The sequence below is a fragment of the Pseudorasbora parva genome, chromosome 17, assembly GCF_024679245.1.
Source record: "Pseudorasbora parva isolate DD20220531a chromosome 17, ASM2467924v1, whole genome shotgun sequence".
Lineage (NCBI taxonomy): Eukaryota > Metazoa > Chordata > Actinopteri > Cypriniformes > Gobionidae > Pseudorasbora > Pseudorasbora parva.
Window position 1 is genome coordinate 13,986,378 of NC_090188.1, and position 20,608 is coordinate 14,006,985.

The 20,608-nt window shown below is 38.7% G+C and overlaps 1 protein-coding gene across 1 annotated transcript in view; it reads right to left on the reverse strand.

Moving 5' to 3' along the window:
* lrpprc (leucine-rich pentatricopeptide repeat containing) overlaps positions 1-20,608 on the reverse strand; it is a 71,428-nt gene that overhangs the window by 19,616 nt on the left and 31,204 nt on the right. Inside the window, exons 24-25 of the mRNA XM_067420917.1 lie at positions 8,051-8,175; positions 5,885-5,991 (exon numbers count right to left, since the gene is read on the reverse strand). Coding sequence (XP_067277018.1) covers positions 5,885-5,991; positions 8,051-8,175 — 232 coding nt within the window. The remainder of the gene's footprint in view (positions 1-5,884; positions 5,992-8,050; positions 8,176-20,608) is intronic.

Consider the following 20,608-nt stretch of genomic DNA (forward strand, 5'->3'; position numbering starts at 1 on the left):
ACACGGCACGTTGCAGATAGCACGCAAATATTGAGTTCTCTTTCAAGTCTTGCGCTTCAATGGACAAATTCACACAAAAACTGTCAAAATGCCCATCTTGGTGAGTATATCTAGTACACATGTCTTAAGTGACATGTAACCAGTCGAGAAGGACGTGTTCATGTCTAATAGTATGAACCGAATCAATGCATTATGTCTTAAAAGGAAAGAAGCCTTCCCCTACTGTCTGTGTTTTAAATGTTAATCAAACAACAAATGACAAAGGAATCACTCACTGCTCTAGACTGAACAGCTTTTGTAACTTCAATAATAATTCATCTTAATTTATACAGTGAAAATTATAATATGCAGTGTTATTTAATTACTTTATTCAGCTTCTGTAGCTGAAAACTACTGTTAGATAGCTGAAAAGGACTGTTTATTTTATATGCTTTTATATCTTTCCTCTATTGTATGTATTTGTTGTTGCTTGTAGTTATTCGTATTTTATTTATTTTTATTTGAATATAGCCAACTAATGTCCCTGAACATAGCACATACCACGCACCACAACAAAAACAAAAAATGATAAAAACCAAACCATGAGTAAATTGAACACCCCTAAATAGAATCTAAGTGACTAACAAAAAAAAGAAAAAGAAGAGTTAGTGTCATCTTTTTCCTGCTTAGACAAAAATGTAAGCATGGAAGAGATGCCAAACATAGTTCTATAATGTCAAAAGTGACAAAATACCAGTGTTATTGTATGGCTGTTACAGAGTCAACTAAAACCTAAAACCAGAGTTAACTATAACCAAATCCTTTTTTTTTTTTTCGGAAGCTGAAATAAAGCTGCAAAAAATATTTAATGAAAACCTTGCCATGTAATGTAGCCTTGGCAACTAACTGAAATACATTTAAGTTGAATAACTAAAATAAACAAATAAAAAAAGGAACGCAAAACTACTCAATTAAAATGAAAAATAAAATTGAAAATATAACAAAGGCAATTCAAAATTTTTATAAACAATATTCAAATAATACTCAAATAAGTGCCAAATACCAGCTTATGTTTCCCCTAGTCAATATATATTTCCATCAATACAACAAATCAGTCCAGCTAAACACATGATAAACATTTCAGTGCTAATGAAATTAGGTGCAAATTGATTTCTCTTTAAATGTTCAAGTATTTTTTGTGTATTGGTTCAACTATCTAAACTGTGCCTTGTATGAGTCATGCAACATGAATGATTTTAAACTCATTTGACCCTAGCCTAAGATGATATAAGAGCAGTATTGGATTAGTATATTTCTGAGAGAGAAAAAAAAAAGAACAAATGCTTTAAGAGGGATTTTAACTTGCATCCCAAATTAACATCTTAAAACAATAAATGTAAAAGCTGCTTGAGATTGTTGTATCCTGAAGTGACCATCGATAGCTTATCGGCTAACAGTCTCTATGATCTGCTGTATATATGAAAAATGGATAGATTCGAAAAAGTAGATTTGCAGACACTCAGGGCACTGTCTAGAGAAAGGATATTGTCTTGGATAAAAGCCCCTGACTGATGGATCTGTAATATCCAAGCTCAGGCTTATTTTTAATCCATACAGACAATGATACAACAATTAGCACAGATAAGGGTTTGTGGAGGACAGACACAGAAAGACAAGGATAAAGAGAATGCTGCATAAGGTTGGAAAAATAAAACGACACTGAAAGGTAAAACAGCCTCAGATAAAGAGTATGCATGATAAACCAGCAGGAAGTGGCTTGACTAGTCCTGACATTCCACCGCACTCCCACATGGCAGCGCTGAGGGAGTTGAGTGGCGTCGTATTAGAGCGGTTGGCTAATTGAACATCTAAATGGCTTTGTCAGAGCTGTTTCGCAGTGGAAGTGTAGACTCCCGAGACACTGTATTCTGAAAGAACAAGACAGAACACAGCCTAGAGATATCCCCGTAGACCCATCCTGGACGAAGCGCTCAAAACACGTCAAGCATCTCAAAATCAGTTACGCCTCGGACAGAGCATTCGCTGAAATGCCTGACGTGAGAACAGAGATGCTTAGTGTCTCCAGACAATTAAAAGACATCTGCACATGCTGAAAACTTCACAGAACGGAGACAGGCTGAGAAGTTTTGCTGCCAGTTGTACTTTAAGCCAAAGCTCTTCTCATTTAAAAAAGCCCAGGACAGTGTGGGTGTGCAAGACCTTTATGAAGGTTCAGCAAGGTAAAAGTATCTAGGTGTTGGGGATGTATTGCGTTTTTATTTCAAGAATGAATGACTTGATCCACGATTTTCTATGGATGGAAGAGATGCCAAACATAGTTCTACAATGTCAAAGTGACAAAATACCGGTGTTATTGTATGGCTGTTACAGAATCAACTAAAACCTAAAACCAGAGTTAACTCTAAACAAATCCTTTTTACTTATGCTTAAAGGGGGGGTGAAACACTCAGTTTCAGTCAATCTCATGTCAATCTTGAGTACCTATAGAGTAGTATTGCATCCTTCATATCTCCGAAAAGTCTTTAGTTTTATCATATTTATAAAAGAAATATAGGCTGTACCGAGTCCTTCCGGAAAAAACCGAGCGCCTGGAGGCGTATCGTGTGGGCGGAGCTAAAGAATGACAAGCGCGCAAAGCGGTGACGTCCTCAAGCGTGGAGGAACCCATCGCTATGTCAGCTAATACAGATAATGATCCAGAATCAAATCTGAGGGAGAAATAAATTGAACAGGAGAAACGGCAACATCAGGACGTCCGTCTCTGTGGTATGTAAGTTACTGTATTTAATGGCCTCTCCACATTTCTGTGTCTTTACTCACAGTGTATGAGGACATGATTCGGTTTATGGACTATTGTATGCGACTAGACCTTAGAAGTAGCAAGCAAAACGGTTTTGCACGTCAGAATACTGTAACGTTATACAGAACAACAATGGAGTAACCGTTAGAGCATTTGAATGACGAAGCACGCGATCGTGTCGTTTACTGATGTTTACTCATGCGACGGTAGCCAGTAGCAGAGACATTTGAAGCAGTTTAACTCACCGGCTGCTTCCAAAGCAGGACCTTTATCGCTGGGACCGCTCCGTCAAAAACATACTTCTTTGGTCTGATTTGGTGAAGTTCTGTGACAGCAGTGGCGTGTAAATCCATTTTGAGACGGAACTGAAACGATGTTGTGAAGCTTCCCGTCATTTCTGCGTTCAAATCGGTTCAAATGCAGCGCTGCCTTCCCGGAATGCTGTGCTGAAGCGTTGAAGCCGCTCGACGTCACCCATAGGAATAAAGTGAAGAGCGGTGCGACAGAAGTGTTCACGGACGACTGGATCTGCATCTGAGAGACTGTTTACAGCGTGCTCTAGTCACGCGCGCGCGCACCCTACCGGGAGAAGAGCCCGTACGGCCCATACAAGGACCTTCCGCTCTTTTTAACGTCAAGTCGACCCATACTCGAAAAAAACTCTCCGAAACTTGTGAGAAACCGGAAGGAGTATTTTTAACACAGAAAACGCCCAACATTAGTTTTTGAAACTTTGTCTATGTTTAGGATGGGAATCCAAGTCTTTAACAGTGTAAAAAGCTCAGTATGCATGAAACAGCATTTCACCCCCCCTTTAATTTCCATGTATTCCATTTTATTGTAAAATGTGTCAAATTTTCCTGAAAGAATTTGTAAAGATACATAATATTAACATAAATATATATTCAAAATTGCAGCGACAATACAAGTTTGTTTTACACATAATGTGTGTACCGTGTATAAATGTATATATATTTGAATACACACACAAATATATTTAAGAAATATTTGCATGTATATATATATATATATATATATATATAATATATATATATATATATATATATATATATATATATATAAAATAAAAGTTATTTTTTTCCTCATGAATGTACACACAGCACCCAATATTGACAAAAACATTGCTGATATTTTTGCAGATTTATTAAAAAAGAAAAACTGAAATATCACATGGTCCTAAGTATTCAGGCCCTTTGCTGTGACACTCATATTTAACTCAGGTGCTGTCCATTTCTTCTGATCATCCTTGAGATGGTTCTACACCTTCATTTGAGCCCAGCTATGTTTGATTATACTGATTGGACTCGATTAGGAAAGCCACACACCTGTCTATATAAGACCTTACAGCTCACAGTGCATGTCAGAGCAAATGAGAATCATGGGGTCAAAGGAACTACCTGAAGAGCTTGAAGACAGAATTGTGGCAAGGCACAGATCTGACTAAGGTTACAAACAAATTCTGCTGCACTTAAGGTTTCTAAGAGCACAGTGGCCTCCATAATCCTTAAATGGAAGACGTTTGGGATGAATAGAACCCTTTCTAGAGCTGGCTGTCTGGCCAAAGACACATGAAAGCCTGCATGGAGTTTGCTAAAAACACCTTAAGTTTCAGAGCTGAAAACTTCCTTGTTAGTCAAAGAAAAGCTTTTATAGACACTAGACTCGGCAAATGGTCCTGTGCTTCATACTTACGTCACTGCATGACGAAACACACCTCTACAGAACGTGTAATTTATTAGCCCCGCCCACCGACTCAAATGGCTTTTCAGATCACAAGCCAGCAGCAATAAACATGTGGAAGATAGCAATCAAGATAATGTGGAAGAACACAGTCGCTGCATAAGCTTTCTTCGGATCATAATATTAGGAATGTGTGATACTTCATTTATTTTTAATGAAGTTCCAGCTCACGTGGGGAAGACAGTGGTGTTGACTTCATTTCACTGCAGAATCGTTTGTAAACAAGCCTCTGGTCAATGCTGGATTTGGAGCCGACAGGAATGGTACAACACACTTATGTGTGTAAAACGTGTTTTTATATGTAATAGTAATGCATTGTTATAGATCGTTTTGCTTATGTGTACGTGTCTAACAGAGCATAACTTCAGCAAGCTGGACTCGTATGGGCCTGGGCTCGCCCGGCAGGCCGATGAATCATTGTATTCCGTTCTTGTTCTGCTATTCTTTTTCGAGTTGACATCTGAAGGGCGACACGTGTCGAACGTGTGTGTGTGTGTGTGTGTGTGTGTGTGTGTGTGTGTGTGTGAGAGCGCGCGTGTGGTCCGCGCTTGTATCATCCTATCTTGCGGGCTATGTGTAATATAAAAATAATAGTCCAATCAATCGCGGATCAGTGAGAAATAAATCATTCTGTTTGTTTGATAAAGACGTTTATGAGCCCTGTGATCAAGAGAATCATTCTGGTTGCAAAAATGTGAAAAATTCTATGTTTTTCTGTCAATATTGGTGTTTACATTAATGAGAGAAAAAAAAATATTTTAAGATTTTAGCAAATGGCTGCAATATAACAATAAATTTAAGGGGGTCTAAATATTTTCCGTACCCACTGTACGCATGTGTGTATATATATATATATATATATATATATATATATATATATATATATATATATATATATATATATATATATATGCACACACATATACACACAATATATTATATAAATATTGCATCATTTTCACTCCTATTACTTTGTTGCTAACATTTGTCATGTTCTGCTTTCAAATGAAAATGGTTTTATCAAGCCAAAGCCTTGTAATGACAATTATTAATAATAAAAGCAATTGGCATAAGTGCATTGATTCAATATAGTGACAAAAACAATATCACAAAACATCCCAGTAAGCGGTTTTAAAAACAAGTGGTCTTTGTAGTTGTCATTTTCTCCCTCACACTCACACAAAACATTGTACCTATTGTCTTGCATGAATGGCATTAGTGTGGCTTTGAAGCCAATCTAATTTAAATGTGGAAATATCAGTGTGGCAGTAATTAAAGCTGTTAAATAGCTGTGTGGTTTGAACACAATAACAGTAGTCCCACCTCGATGATTTTGCGTGCCTCCTTGTAGCGGCCCGTTTGCAGGAACGCAAAGTAAAGGTCATAGAGCATCATCATCTCACCCCGCTCCTGACTCAAAAACTCCATGACTGTTAAACAAAAGAGAGAGAAATGGGCAGGTGAAGAAACGCATCACATTTGGGTACTTTTTTTCCAAAGCTAATCTATCAACTTTAAGCATAGTAAATTACTACTTTGAGCAGCCCAACACTTTATTTAAATCACACTATCAACAGTAGCGTACCGTGGGGTTTCAGTCAGGGCCTTCACTAACGATCAACACGCCCCACGCCATAACAACACGCACACACACACACACACAAACACACACACACACACACACACACCCCCACACACACACACACACGATCAACAAGCCCCACGCCGTCGCCATAACAACACACACACACACACATACACACCCCCACACGCACACGTTTGTTTTTGTGACATATGGGGACATTCCATAGGCGTAATGGTTTTTATACTGTACTAACCGTATTTTCTATCCCCCTACACTGCCCCTGCCCCTAAACCTACCCATCACAGGAAACATTATGCATTTTTACTTTCTAAAAAAAAACCTCATCCTGTATGATTTATAAGCATTTTGAAAAGTGATATGGCCAATGTCCTCATATTTCACCCTCTCCTGTGTGTCATAATACACACACACACACACACACACACACACACACAAAATACAATAATGCACTGTACGCAATACTACTACGAACTTTGCTTTCATAGTGTTCGTTGGGAAGGGGGCAAGCAAAAAGTACACGCGAGACAAAAAGGCAATTTGACTATTTATTGATGATAACTTACTGCACTCACGTGTCGCCGTTTAGGCAAACGGTGAAAAGAATCAAAATCAGCTGGCACAAATACTCTTAAACAAACAAAAATACGGACCAACAGAACATCCAAAGAAACAGAAAAAACACTGCTTGTTAGCTAACATTACCGGCTTGACATCAGGATCGATCATTCGCACGCTGCCTGTCATCCGCGGCGGCCATAGTTTATTTCACACAGAATTCTCACAACCCGCGAAAAGTTCAGACGGCTGATGACATCAGCAGGGGGTAGCACACCGACACATCGCTGGGCCTCTGGGCCGTTCTATCACTACACATCAAATTTTGATTGGCTAATGACCCACGTCAGTCAAAGCTATGGTCCAATGGAAAATAGCAGCTTCAATGGAAGGCAAGCTATTCTACTAGTGCTGGTCCTCGGGGCTGTGATGCGTTTAGATGATGACATATGGAAAATACACCAAAAATAAATACATTCTTTCTGGAAATATAATCGTAACTATATATATATATATATATATATATATATATATATATATATATATATATATATATATATATATATATATATATATATAATGATTTTGACAGGGCCAGCAGAGAAGGCCCTGCTGGCCCTGACGGCCCACCACTGACTATCAGTCAGGTGTAAGTGTATGTGAGAAATAGAATATTCAGAGCATGTGAATTGTATGTCTGTCCATGTAGTCGTGGTGTTCTGATTCCTTTTGAACATGCATGCGCAAAGAAATTTGCTATAAATTACCATTCTGATAGATGCTTTTCCTATATCTCTCTATTGAGAGTATTGTTTGAATACAGTCAGATTTAACAGATACCTTGTGAAAAATTGCCCATTTCAGATCTTTCCCTTGGCACTCAATTTAAACTCATTGCTTGCCACTTCAGAATAGTCCAGAGAAGCCACAGCAACACAAAAAGGGTGAACTCATGCAGGTATATGTATGTTTACGTCTATGAATGAGTTTGCCATGGCACATGCAGAGTGCTGGGTCATTGGGGCCGTAAAGTGGCCCTCCACCGTAGAGGTCTCACTGCCTTAACACTTCAAATCCACTCACCCCCAACACACAAAGCACTTAACCCCTCCACTAACCCTGATAAAGACAGAGACTATTGAAACCACCATCATCTAGGTTGTCCAACATGCCCTTTAGTGGGTGGCACTCTTGAAAACACAGAACCCACACTTTCTACATATGACCATCTGAACAGACAGCAGACACACATTGACACACTACTTGTGACTAGTAAGTGACAGAGAAATGTAATTAACGGGCTGAACGTGTAAGTGGGCGTTACACACCTTTCTGTAATAGAGCGGCATCTCCTTTTTCCACCAGGCTGCAGATGAGGTCATGGATTTTGGGCATCTGGTTGTATTGTTTATGGCACTCCACGACGGCATCGAAAGCACCAGCAAAGTTCCCACTGCAGAAGAACATGACATATTCCAAAACTCAAATCTTCTTAGCATTAATAGTGCATCTCACGGTACTGCATTTCATTACAAAAAGAAAAGTGAAGTTGTTCATTGAACTGACACATTAAAGGAACTGTATGTAAGAATTGTATTTCAATTTATCATAAAATGACCCTGATATGCCACTAGACATTAAGAAATCATGTTAATTTCAAATACTTATATCACTGACAACAGTTGTCCGGCCAGGATATTGCCATTTACAAGTTGTTGTTGCAGGCCTCAACTGATGTTGACATGTTTTTTGGGCTGAAGCTCCACCCTCCACCGATCAACCAATTACAAAGTCAATAGTGTTTCAGCAACCGGGTTGCCAGATCTGCTCTAGTTACCACAACTGCAGCTACAAACGTTCCTCCTGATCCTACAGCCTATCTGGCAATCTCGAGCTAGGGGGGGAGGGGGATAGTAATTGCAGTACCAGTTTTGGCCACAATCTTAAATACACTTCCTTTAAGCGGTTACATTTTTTTAAAATCATTTTTGAATTATTTAAAATATGCAAATAAAAAAATATAAATGAAATTTAAAAATAAAGTTAATATGGTTAAAATGTATTAAAAAGAAAGAACTTAAAAAAATGTATATATATATATATATATATATATATATATATATATATATATATATATATATATATATATTAGAAGTTCTTTCTTTTTAAGACATTTTAACCATATTAACTAAATATATTATATATATATATATATATATATATATATATATATATATATATATATATATATATAAAAATATATATATAAAAGTCGAGTGCTCACTATAAATCAGAAACATTTAAAAGAAAGAGCACTGGTCAAAATACTTTCTTGTTCTTAAAGTTGCCGTTACTTTTTTTTAAACGTTAAATTTAATTAATAATTAAGAAACTATATAAACATTTAAATAAATATACAAATAAAAATGCTAAATAAACTTTAGATAAAAAAAACTCAAATATTTCATGGTCATGTGCGACAAAGGTTTTTAGCTTCTTGCAACTTCCTGCGTTTCCTCTACAGCCCTCTAGTGCCCTCACCCCCAACCGGGCCGCTTGGCAGAATATGGCAACAAAATTAGATCTGCTCTCTCCCCTCTCTCACATCATCTTCCCTCTCTTCCTCCAAATCTCTACCCCTTTCTAACAAAGAGCTCAGTGCCAGGGCTGACAGAGGCCTGACAGAGGAATAAAGCAAAGGAATAGACGAGAAAAACACCACTCCAATCACTCTATTGTGACTGCTGTGGCAGCCATCGAGTGATTGGGTAATTACCACGCCAATCACACAGAGGTCAAAGCAGAGAGGGCACCGGCAGGAGGGGCGGGTGTAGAGGGAAAGTGAACCGGTGGGGTTTTAACAGGTGTAATTTCAGTAGTGTTTTCGACCCTGGAGATTATACAGTCAGGGAAGGAATATGTGCTTTAGAGAGAGATGACCTTGGAAGGTGGGTTGAATGGAAGCAGGAGAGGGGGTGCATGAGGGAGACGGACAAAAAAAACAGGCCAGTGATTGAGCCGGAGCGTGACGCCAGCTCTTAGGCAATCGCACTTAATTGGAATGAAGAGCGACAATATTATTCATCAAGCGGGAGTCAAGAGCCAATTTGAACACACACTGGATGATTGCGCAATGCACTTGAACATGAGGGTGGGGTGGGGGGTGGATGTGGGTTGGGACAGTGTTTCATTTGTATGACATTTGTTTTCAATGCAGTAATTCATAATTTCATATTTGTTTTCCTATTTTTTGTCACAAATTACTGATTGTGAATCACAAGCCTATTACAGCATTTTACAAGTTAAAGAAATCAAAATAAAACATTTTTTAGCCTTTAGTATGTTACCCTTAAGGTTTGGAATAAGCTGGTGTGTTCCAAAACAATAACAAAATTCGCATTTAGGAGATATAAGCATTCAAAACTTGAATGAAATCCCATTTTGATGACATCATCGCAGTATTTCTCTTCTCATCATCATCTGTCCAATCAAATGCTCTCTAAAACCTGAAGCGCCCAGCCCCCCACACTATAAAGAGAATTGGCCAGCCGTTCACACATTTACTATTTTCTTCCTGGTGAATGGCACATTGCCCACTATACAGTCTTGTTCAAAATAATAGCAGTACAATGTGACTAACCAGAATAATCAAGGTTTTTCGTATATTTTTTTATTGCTACGTGGCAAACAAGTTACCAGTGGGTTCAGTAGATTCTCAGAAAACAAATGAGACCCAGCATTCATGATATGCACGCTCTTAAGGTTGTGCAATTGGGCAATTAGTTGAATGGGGTGTGTTCAAAAAAATAGCAGTGTGGCATTCAATCACTGAGGTCATCAATTTTGTGAAGAAACAGGTGTGAATCAGGTGTGAATCAGGTGGCCCCTATTTAAGGATGAAGCCAACACTTGTTGAACATGCATTTGAAAGCTGAGGAAAATGGGTCGTTCAAGACATTGTTCAGAAGAACAGCGTACTTTGATTAAAAAGTTGATTAGAGAGGGGAAAACCTATAAAGAGGTGCAAAAAATTATAGGCTGTTCAGCTAAAATGATCTCCAATGCCTTAAAATGGAGAGCAAAACCAGAGAGACGTGGAAGAAAACGGAAGACAACCATCAAAATGGATGGAAGAATAACCAGAATGGCAAAGGCTCAGCCAATGATCACCTCCAGGATGATCAAAGACAGTCTGGAGTTACCTGTAAGTACTGTGACAGTTAGAAGACGTCTGTGTGAAGCTAATCTATTTTCAAGAATCCCCCGCAAAGTCCCTCTGTTAAAAAAAAGGCATGTGCAGAAGAGGTTACAATTTGCCAAAGAACACATCAACTGGCCTAAAGAGAAATGGAGGAACATTTTGTGGACTGATGAGAGTAAAATTGTTCTTTTTGGGTCCAAGGGCCACAGGGAGTTTGTGAGACGACCCCCAAACTCTGAATTCAAGCCACAGTACACAGTGAAGACAGTGAAGCATGGAGGTGCAAGCATCATGATATGGGCATGTTTCTCCTACTATGGTGTTGGGCCTATTTATCGCATACCAGGGATCATGGATCAGTTTGCATATGTTAAAATACTTGAGGAGGTCATGTTGCCCTATGCTGAAGAGGACATGCCCTTGAAACGGTTGTTTCAACAAGACAATGACCCAAAACACACTAGTAAACGGGCAAAGTCTTGGTTCCAAACCAACAAAATTAATGTTATGGAGTGGCCAGCCCAATCTCCAGACCTTAATCCAATTGAGAACTTGTGGGGTGATATCAAAAATGCTGTTTCTGAAGCAAAACCAAGAAATGTGAATGAATTGTGGAATGTTGTTAAAGAATCATGGAGTGGAATAACAGCTGAGAGGTGCCACAAGTTGGTTGACTCCATGCCACACAGATGTCAAGCAGTTTTAAAAAACTGTGGTCATACAACTAAATATTAGTTTAGTGATTCACAGGATTGCTAAATCCCAGAAAAAAAAAAATGTTTGTACAAAATAGTTTTGAGTTTGTACAGTCAAAGGTAGACACTGCTATTTTTTTGAACACACCCCTTTCAACTAATTGCCCAATTGCACAGCCTTAAGAGCGTGCATATCATGAATGCTGGGTCTTGTTTGTTTTCTGAGAATCTACTGAACCCACTGGTAACTTGTTTGCCACATAGCAATAAAAAATATACTAAAAACCTTGATTATTCTGGTTAGTCACATTGTACTGCTATTATTTTGAACAAGACTGTATATGCGATAAGAAATGATTCAGACAGTGTGAATATGCTTTCAGTTGAACCAAAGGAATTCTGGTTTTACGTTAGTTTCACGCGCACCGCCCCAGCACACACACACAGCCTAGACCAGGGCCGTTAACTACAGACACGAGATCGCAGTGCGGATCATATGCACGAGTCGGCGGAGACAACAAAACATATCGGAGCCATTTAAAATTCTGCACAGAATGCTGTATTTCTAAGCGATATGGAGGAGATTATGATGATGAACGGTTATAGATTAGGAGGAAACTGACTTTACCAAACCGAAAGGCTCTAGTCAAACTGGGGTATTAACCAGACTCTGTTGGCCGCTTCAAAAAAGGGGGAGGAGCTGCTTACAGCTGGAGCCGTTTCAGGGGAAATTACATCAACACTTTGAATAATGCTGCGTTTTTCAGTGGGCCTTTAAACACGTATGATTTTTTAAAATTAGATAAACACATCTGTAAACAAGTGAAGCTAGACTAACTTCACTTTTCAAACCTGATAATAAATCTATTGTGTAATAACTTATTTGAAAAACTGTTAAATGTTTCGCATCAAAATAGTTTCTCTGCATTCCTTCATTTCGCATACCCCTCGGTTTGATATTGTTATATAATAAAAAGACATTCATAGAGTGTTGCTTTTGGGGACAGTGCATACATAAGGGATAATTCATGGCTAGGTGTGCATTAAATTATTTTAATGCATGACGTGGAGGTAAAGAACCAATAATAGTGCATTCAAATTATTTAAAGGGCTCATAATGGCACATGCACTTTTACAAGTTGATTGTATGGAAAGGTGTTGGCAGTACCTGTACACAACCATCCTATAATGATAAAAATCCATCCAGTGTTTTTTGTATTTTTTAAATCTCCTTAAACGTTTTCCCCCATCTCAAATCAAGCCATACGACCTGTAATGCCACACGATCGGACGCCCCTCCCATGACTGTTGATTGACAAGCAGCGTTTCACCTCAGACCCGCTCTGAGCGAGTTGTCATCATAGTCCGCCATTGTTGATACGCTGGAGCAGAATGGCGTCCAAGTGATTGCGGGGTTCTGTTCTTGGGTGTAATAACGAACACAGCAGTCATTTTGATGTTCCTAAATCCAATCCGCTGAAGACGCAGTAGCTGAGTTTGGTTTTTGAAGAGAATATTCCCTCGATCAACGCCAATGCTTTCATGTTTGTGCGTATAAAGCAGGTTTTGCTAAGAATCTACTCCTGAAAAAAGAAACGGTACCAGCTATTCCTGTTCCTGCTGCACATTACGTTACAGCATGCTTTCTATGCATGACTTTCTCAACATAATTCATAATCCCACGTTTATAATGAACAACGCATTAAGGTTATGTCAGTCTGTCAGTGAACTAACGTATACATCAGTAAACGCATAGCATTTGTATCTCACTACGTTAGCGTTACCCTGCCAGTGCATACAAAGATGGAACAAAGTGACATTACGTTAAAGGGTTAGTTCACCCAAAAATTAAAAATGATTTAGTTAATTACTCACCCTCATGTCGTTGGACACCCGTAACACCTTCGTTCATCTTCGGAACACAAATGAAGATATTTTTGTTGAAAGCTGATGGCTGAGAAAGGCTTCAGAAAGGCCTCCATTGGCATTCAGTCTTTTTCCAATAACCCACTCACAAGACCCATTAAAGGCACTAAAGACTTCATTACAAAAAGTCTATCTCACTATAGTGGCTTTACAATAATTTTATGAAGTGACGAGAATAGTTTTTTTGCGAAAAAAGAAAATCAAAATAATGACTTTATCCGCCAAGATATTGTCTTCCGTGTATTGAACGGTGGAGCTGCATCATATTCTCACACATGCGTCAAGTTTACATCAATAACTTAGTGGATAAAGTCGTTATTTAGATTTTTGTGCCCACAATAACTATTTTCGTCGCATTGTAAAATTATTGTACAGCCACTGTAGCAAGATGGACTTTGTAATGTTGCCTTTAGTTCCTTTATGGGTCTTGTGAGTGGGAATGTACTGAATGCCAATGGAAGCCTTTTTGAAGCCTCTCAGCAATCAGCATTCAACAAAAATATCTTCATTTGTGTGCCATAGATGAAGGAAGGTGTTATGGGTGTCCAACGACATGAGGATGAGTAATTAATGAAATAATTTTCATTTTTGGGTGAACTAACCCTTTAAACAACCATCCATTTAGAAACGTCCTGTGTGAGCCTCCGGGTCTGACTCTGGTTTAAATTGATACAGTTGCAACGATTTGTGCACAGATTAATTTTTAATTAAAGTATATTACAAAGTTTTCATTCAGACACTAAAGAATCATGAGGAGAGGAAACAGTGCACCTTCCAGCCAATCAGAATCGAGTATTCAGACAAACCATGGTATAGGGACAATGTACAGTCAGATTGTCATTATGACAAAGAGACACAAAGCTGATTATTTTTCCATATTGATAAGCTGACTAATTATTATTTGATAAGTAGACATGCCATACATAGGATAATGTAGAATTGAAATTACTTCATAATGTGAGGGGAAAGTTGATTGTACAGTATTGCAGTCATTCCACAAATAAAATTGACCACAGCTCTTGTACACCGTAGTACTTACATCTATAATGTAATTGGTCGCTACTCCAGAAAAACTATACATACACTAAATGACAGGCCTATTATAATGTAAAATGTCTAAACTCAACAGAACTTCTAAATGGATCTGTTTACAAGGCCTGATGGTAACAGAAATAAACTACATTTATTTACAATGCCACTTGAATATGATGTGACACAGATGTTACGCTTCCCAGCCCCCCAAAGCATAGCCGGCATACAACCAGAAGACTTCTTCACAATTCCCATCAATATGAGATGAGTCGCCCACAACGGCAATTACCCCACCCCCTCCCTCAAAACCCAGCCCCCCTTCTCCATCCTCGCCTAACTAAGCTCCCCAAAAAAAGAATTAACCATGTTGAAGGCTTCATAATTTCCCCGGATACAATTTAGCTGTCAGTGGCGCTCAAGCTTACTGCAACATGTTCCTCTTAATGTCACTAACTTTGCATGTCAAGCACTTTCCAGCCAATTAAGTTGAAGGTGAATAAAAAAGCGAATGCGAGTGCTTTGCGCGAGGAACCTGAAGGATTAGACAAGAAAGCTAATTTCATCCACCCCTCTTCTGAACCTCCTCTTCTCGTGACACTCTCCCTACATCCCTGACTCCCATCTCTTTTGTTACCGAGATTGGCACCCATGTTATCACCCTTTCCACTTTCAAAAGAGAACGACTGCTTTTTTAAATGTCTTTTTCCCTTTACATTGAAGTGTGTGTGTGTGGTGGTAGTAAGGGAGGGTTAATGCTCAGTGATTTGACTCAAATACACTGATCAAACTAAACGAACAGGACATGGCAATGACTTAAAATTAAATGGTCCCGATTTAAACTTTCCACAACATATATGTGCAAGTGAGGCAGTTTATAACAAACATCTGATAGCCGTCAACATCCTCGCCCTCTTTTTAGAGTTCCTGTCCTTTCCACAAACACAAAAAGTTCTGGCAATTCCCTTTGTTAGGCTCATTAGAGATGGAGGATACGGATTGGGAGCGGCGGCTGCTGTTGTCGTGGAGACGGGCTGACGGCTGTCAGAGTTAATCCCATAGAGAAGTGTTCATTAAGTCATTACAGTTGACATGCTGACGAGACACTGACACACACCGCTTTGTCCTCTTTAGTGCAGCCCAGACCAAAGAGGAGACAGAGACGAGTGAAGAGAGATGGATGACAGCAGAACGGAGAGAACCTTCTGGAGCATTTTATCATTCTAGAGATGATAAGAGTCGTCTACAGCAGGGGTGTCAGAGTCATTTTTAGGTCGAAGGCCCGATTGGATAAGACATCATCTTATGTGGGTTGATTTTTTTGGTGCATTCATGATGTGTATGCACAACACATGCTGTTTTGAAGATAATAAAGTCCTGATTCAACTTCATGCGGCTTTACTCGCCAACATTTGGATCCAACAAAATTAATTTACTAGTAATATAATTTACCAATGTCCTTTGACATATACAATATTAAGCAGATATTAATAAAAACATATTGACACAAAAGCACTAACTGCTAACCAACTTTAGTAAGTAATTTTAACTGAATGATTACAGCAAGTAAAAAAAAAAAAAAAAAACTGCATTAAAGATTTATTTTTATGCCAAACTCCATCATCGCTAAAGTAGTATTAATATTGCTGTATATTTAATAATTGTGTTTATCAGCAAACAAGTATACTAACTATAATAAATACTATCCAGTGCTGTAACTGTTAAAACTAAACAATTTAGAATGTTTTTTTGTAAAGTTTTAGTTTTTTTGTAACTAAAATAAAGCTGAAATAAAAAATAAATATTACATATATGTGCACATTTCAATTTTTTTTGTGTTTTTTATTATATATAATGCATATGCACATGATGTCACCATCAGCTGGAGTGACTGCAGTTACACCCACTGAGTGGCAAAAAGACTAAGGCAGCATTGGTTTTCATCCTGAATGCCACGAAAAACACACAAAACACATCTAAAAAGGGAAAGAGCTTTGAGATTGACTGTGCAAATAGATTTGACAAGAAATTTTAGGAATATTTTTACAGACTGCCGAAAGCTACAGAAAAGAGAAGCAAATGGATCACAGCAATTCACAGAAACAACTCCAGGCAGTGAAACATGGATTTGCATTTATTGTGTGTCAATATGTTGAATTTTGGGGTAAAATCATATTTTGTAAAAACACCCTATTATGTACTGTTATATATTGTATTGACAACTCATCAATTAAACGTTTACCATCATATTCTGCATAATTGGATGCATTTAAATAAACCAAAACTATAAAAGTTATGACGATATGACAATGTACGCAAGTTATCACCCAAATTTACACCTACCTATATTGTATTTAAATGATCTCGTACATTTCATTTGTACATAGAGTCTGGCCACTCTCCATTGACAAGCATTTACTTCCGTGAAGGCGGGTACTCTGAAGTTTAAAACTATTAGTGTTTTGGTCATGGCGCATGTCATGCGCCCTTCGCCTGTTTCACACATGGAAATCCGTCGAAATAAATGTGCAGGTCACCTCAGTGATAAAACTATAGGATAAAACCTAAAACTCGAGCATTCGGATTGTGATTTATTCACGCCACGGTGGAGGGGAGAGTTTTGTGATCGGGAACGCGCCGCTCACGTGGTCCGTAACATGATTGTATGCTGTAAATAAAATGTCATATGCTTGGTATGATAATAAATGCTGCTATAAATAATGGACCAATGCAAGTGTTCACATGCTTTTATTTTAATTTTTCTGAGCGGTGATTAAATATATTGCTTGTGTAAAGACTTGCCAGCATTTGAAATAAATCCAAGTCTAGAAATGCATCCAAATAACAGCAAAGCACAACCGTACGGTGCTCTGCAGTGTTCAAAAATGATTATAAACAGTGAATTTTTAAGTGATATATTCTTGAAAACTCAGAGATGTGGATTCGGACAGCTATTACATCACCACACGACCTTGTCCAAACAGGGCTTCAGCCAACTCCGTCACCACTAACGGAGTGAGCTGGAAAATCTAACTTTTCCCGAATTCATCCTGTTGGGGAGGAGGGCCACAACATCATGGCCACCAACAAACCCCAGAAAAGATTGTTATTGCTCCGGCTTTAACTTCTGGATATTCGGCAGCGTTGTCACAACGGAATTAATGGTTTCGTTCGCATCTCTCTTCGCCGCCATTACTGAACTACAAACTAGTGCACAACATCAATGTCATCATTCTCAGCCACTCCCTCTGTTCGCTGATTAGACCAGTAAAAATTTGTTCAGAGAAAACCTAAGAATACGCCGCAGTCCCAGACGAAGTACTGAAGGAAAATGAAAATTGAGCGGAAGTACGTAGGAGGGCAGAGGGCAGGCTATTTAAATGAAGCGTTCATAGGCAAATTTGCTTTATGTATTTCCCCGGGAAATCAGGCCCATTTAAATTTAAGGAAACAACTTCTGGCTGCAAGTCAATATCCATAAATAACTGGATCTTTGATAAGGTGTAAGGAACACTGTCGAGTCCAACCTTTAGTTTAAACTGAGAATCGTTTTTTTACTTGCGTTTTCGCAATAAAAATCCAGTCATGCAGAAGCTCTTCTGCCACTCAGTCCAGCTGAGGGTGTGTGTTCCAGCGGGAAAGTGACATCAATGCATAGTACCCACCAGAATCCCTCACCCATTGCGTGTTTAATTTTATATTTTAGCCAATTTCACAGTGCTTTAAAGGTGCACTATGTAGTATTTTTGCAGTAAAATATCCAAAAACCACTAGGCCGGTGTTATATATTTTGTTCAGTTGAGATCCTACAATATCCCAAATGTTTCCAACTATTTGTAAATTGTGAGAAAATTGCTATTTTAACTAAGGACCGGGACGTTTCAGCATTGCGTTTGAGGGAGTCGCCTGTCAATTGCGTCATATCTGCACTACCCTTGGTTTCGGGTTTTACTTGGCAGGAGCGCTTTACTCTTAGCAGTGTGAACAAGTGAACACACAGAATAACGTCATAACATCATTTTAAACACACTTAAATGTATCTAATATGATAAACAGAGCTCCATTACCTCATAATCATAACCGGAAGAGAGGGTCAGTGCAGGCGCCCAGCGAATGTCAGCGAATCTAGTCCCGTCATAATAAAAGTCCCGGTATATGCGAGGCAGGTATTTGTTTAACAAATCGCTCCAGCAGCTATGCTCAGGTCCACAACACTCGGTCCTGCTCTGCTTTACACAGTAACTTTTATACAGTAACGTTAATAACCGCATGCATGAACGTGATTTCTGCCCGAGTCCTATTTTCCACCGGCTGTGAGGTGAAGACCACATGTCCCAAGATACTTCGCTCAAACTTTGCGTCATCAAACTACGCATTTGTTTTGAATAGGCGCCCTCCAGTGGACGGAAAGCTGCATAGTGCACCTTTAAGCCACCAATGAGCACAGAATAACATTTAACCATGGTTAAATCCATTCTGCAGAATTCAACCATTTTTTCTGCTGAACAAATTTGATATTTTCCTAGAAATCAGCATCAAACATGCTCAATTAAATATTAATAGTAAAAAACCTTGATGATGATCTGGCCCTGGGCCATAAATATGCCATTAAAGGTGACCACAGCATATCATACAATATCACAGACATATCAGACAGGTACTACATAGGTTCCTCAAGAAGGCCGTATCCAAACAGGCCTGGCTGCTCTGAGCTCTGAGACAGTTCTCCTCCGCTGGGATTTGGGGCTGCCAGTCAGAGCGGACGTGCGTGTGCGTGCGTGAGCATGTGTGTGTGCATGTGTGTGTGACGTGAACGTTCCCGGTTTATCAGAGTCTCTGCTGAGACGCTCTGATCTCTCCGTATCTGCTCCTTAATGAACCTTAGCTAAATTGGAAACCTTATCGCGCACAAGGCAGCAATTAAAGCTTGCACGTGCCAGTGTGGTTGTGGCACTCAAGTGACAGAAAAACAAACAGTCTCTGAGGGGCACCCAGGAAGCCCGTCTGTGTATGTGTGTGTTGACTATAGAGCTATCAGTGAAGGTGTATTGCCAACCTCAATATCCCACAGTGGGGAGGGGGAAAGGCACTTACGCAGTGCACCGCATGGCCCAGGAAAATCCAGTAATTAGCACAGGGTGCATAATTAACATGCAAATGAGTTGATCTGCTTAAAAGCCGCTCTTACAAATAGACCTGAACGAATGGGGGGGCAGAACAGAGGGGCCCAACTTGTGGAAGTTAATTCCTTTTTCCCCTCATGCTGCATTTTGCTATAAGGTAATGACAGATTATAAGAAACGAACAGTGAGACGACAAGCTTAGGGAGGAGTGGAACTCTGCCCTTTACAATCTAACATTGTTATTAATGTTTGTTTTCAGATTATATTCTCACTACTTAAGAAAGGTCATATCACCATTTCCTCAGATCCTCTTATAAATGTTAGTCAAGGTTTCTTGCAACAAAAACAGTCTGAATTTAGTAATACATTATCAATTTCCAGCCTCTCCTTGCGGGGTTCTTTCCCCAGATGACTACTGAGCAAATGGCATCTTTGAATGCAAAATGAATTATAGCATGTTTACAGTCTGCTGCGGTATCGCTATTGAGTCCAGAAGTTTGTGCAGCCCTATTTTGTCTGATAACAGACTGAAATAATTGAAGTCTGAATTAAATTGTGACAGGTTTACAAAAAAAAAAAAAAATCAGCACTGAAATCTGCTAAAGTTAAACAACCTTCCCAAAGGTTTTAAAATCTGAACATACCTTTTGCATTCTTGGGTTAGTGACCCAGTCGTAAGCTTAATAAACATTAACTATGTAATATTTTTTAATTAAAACCATATTTCAACCATTACTACATTTTGATTAAAAGAAAAACACCCAGTTTACAGTTTTCCCCCATATTAAAAACTAATAAAATTTGGTTTCACTTTCTTTTGTGGTGTCACAAAGATGGAGTAATATTAATTAGCGTGTAGTTACTACAAGATTTGGTTTAGTTGCTTGCAATAATGTATATGTTTACTGTTAT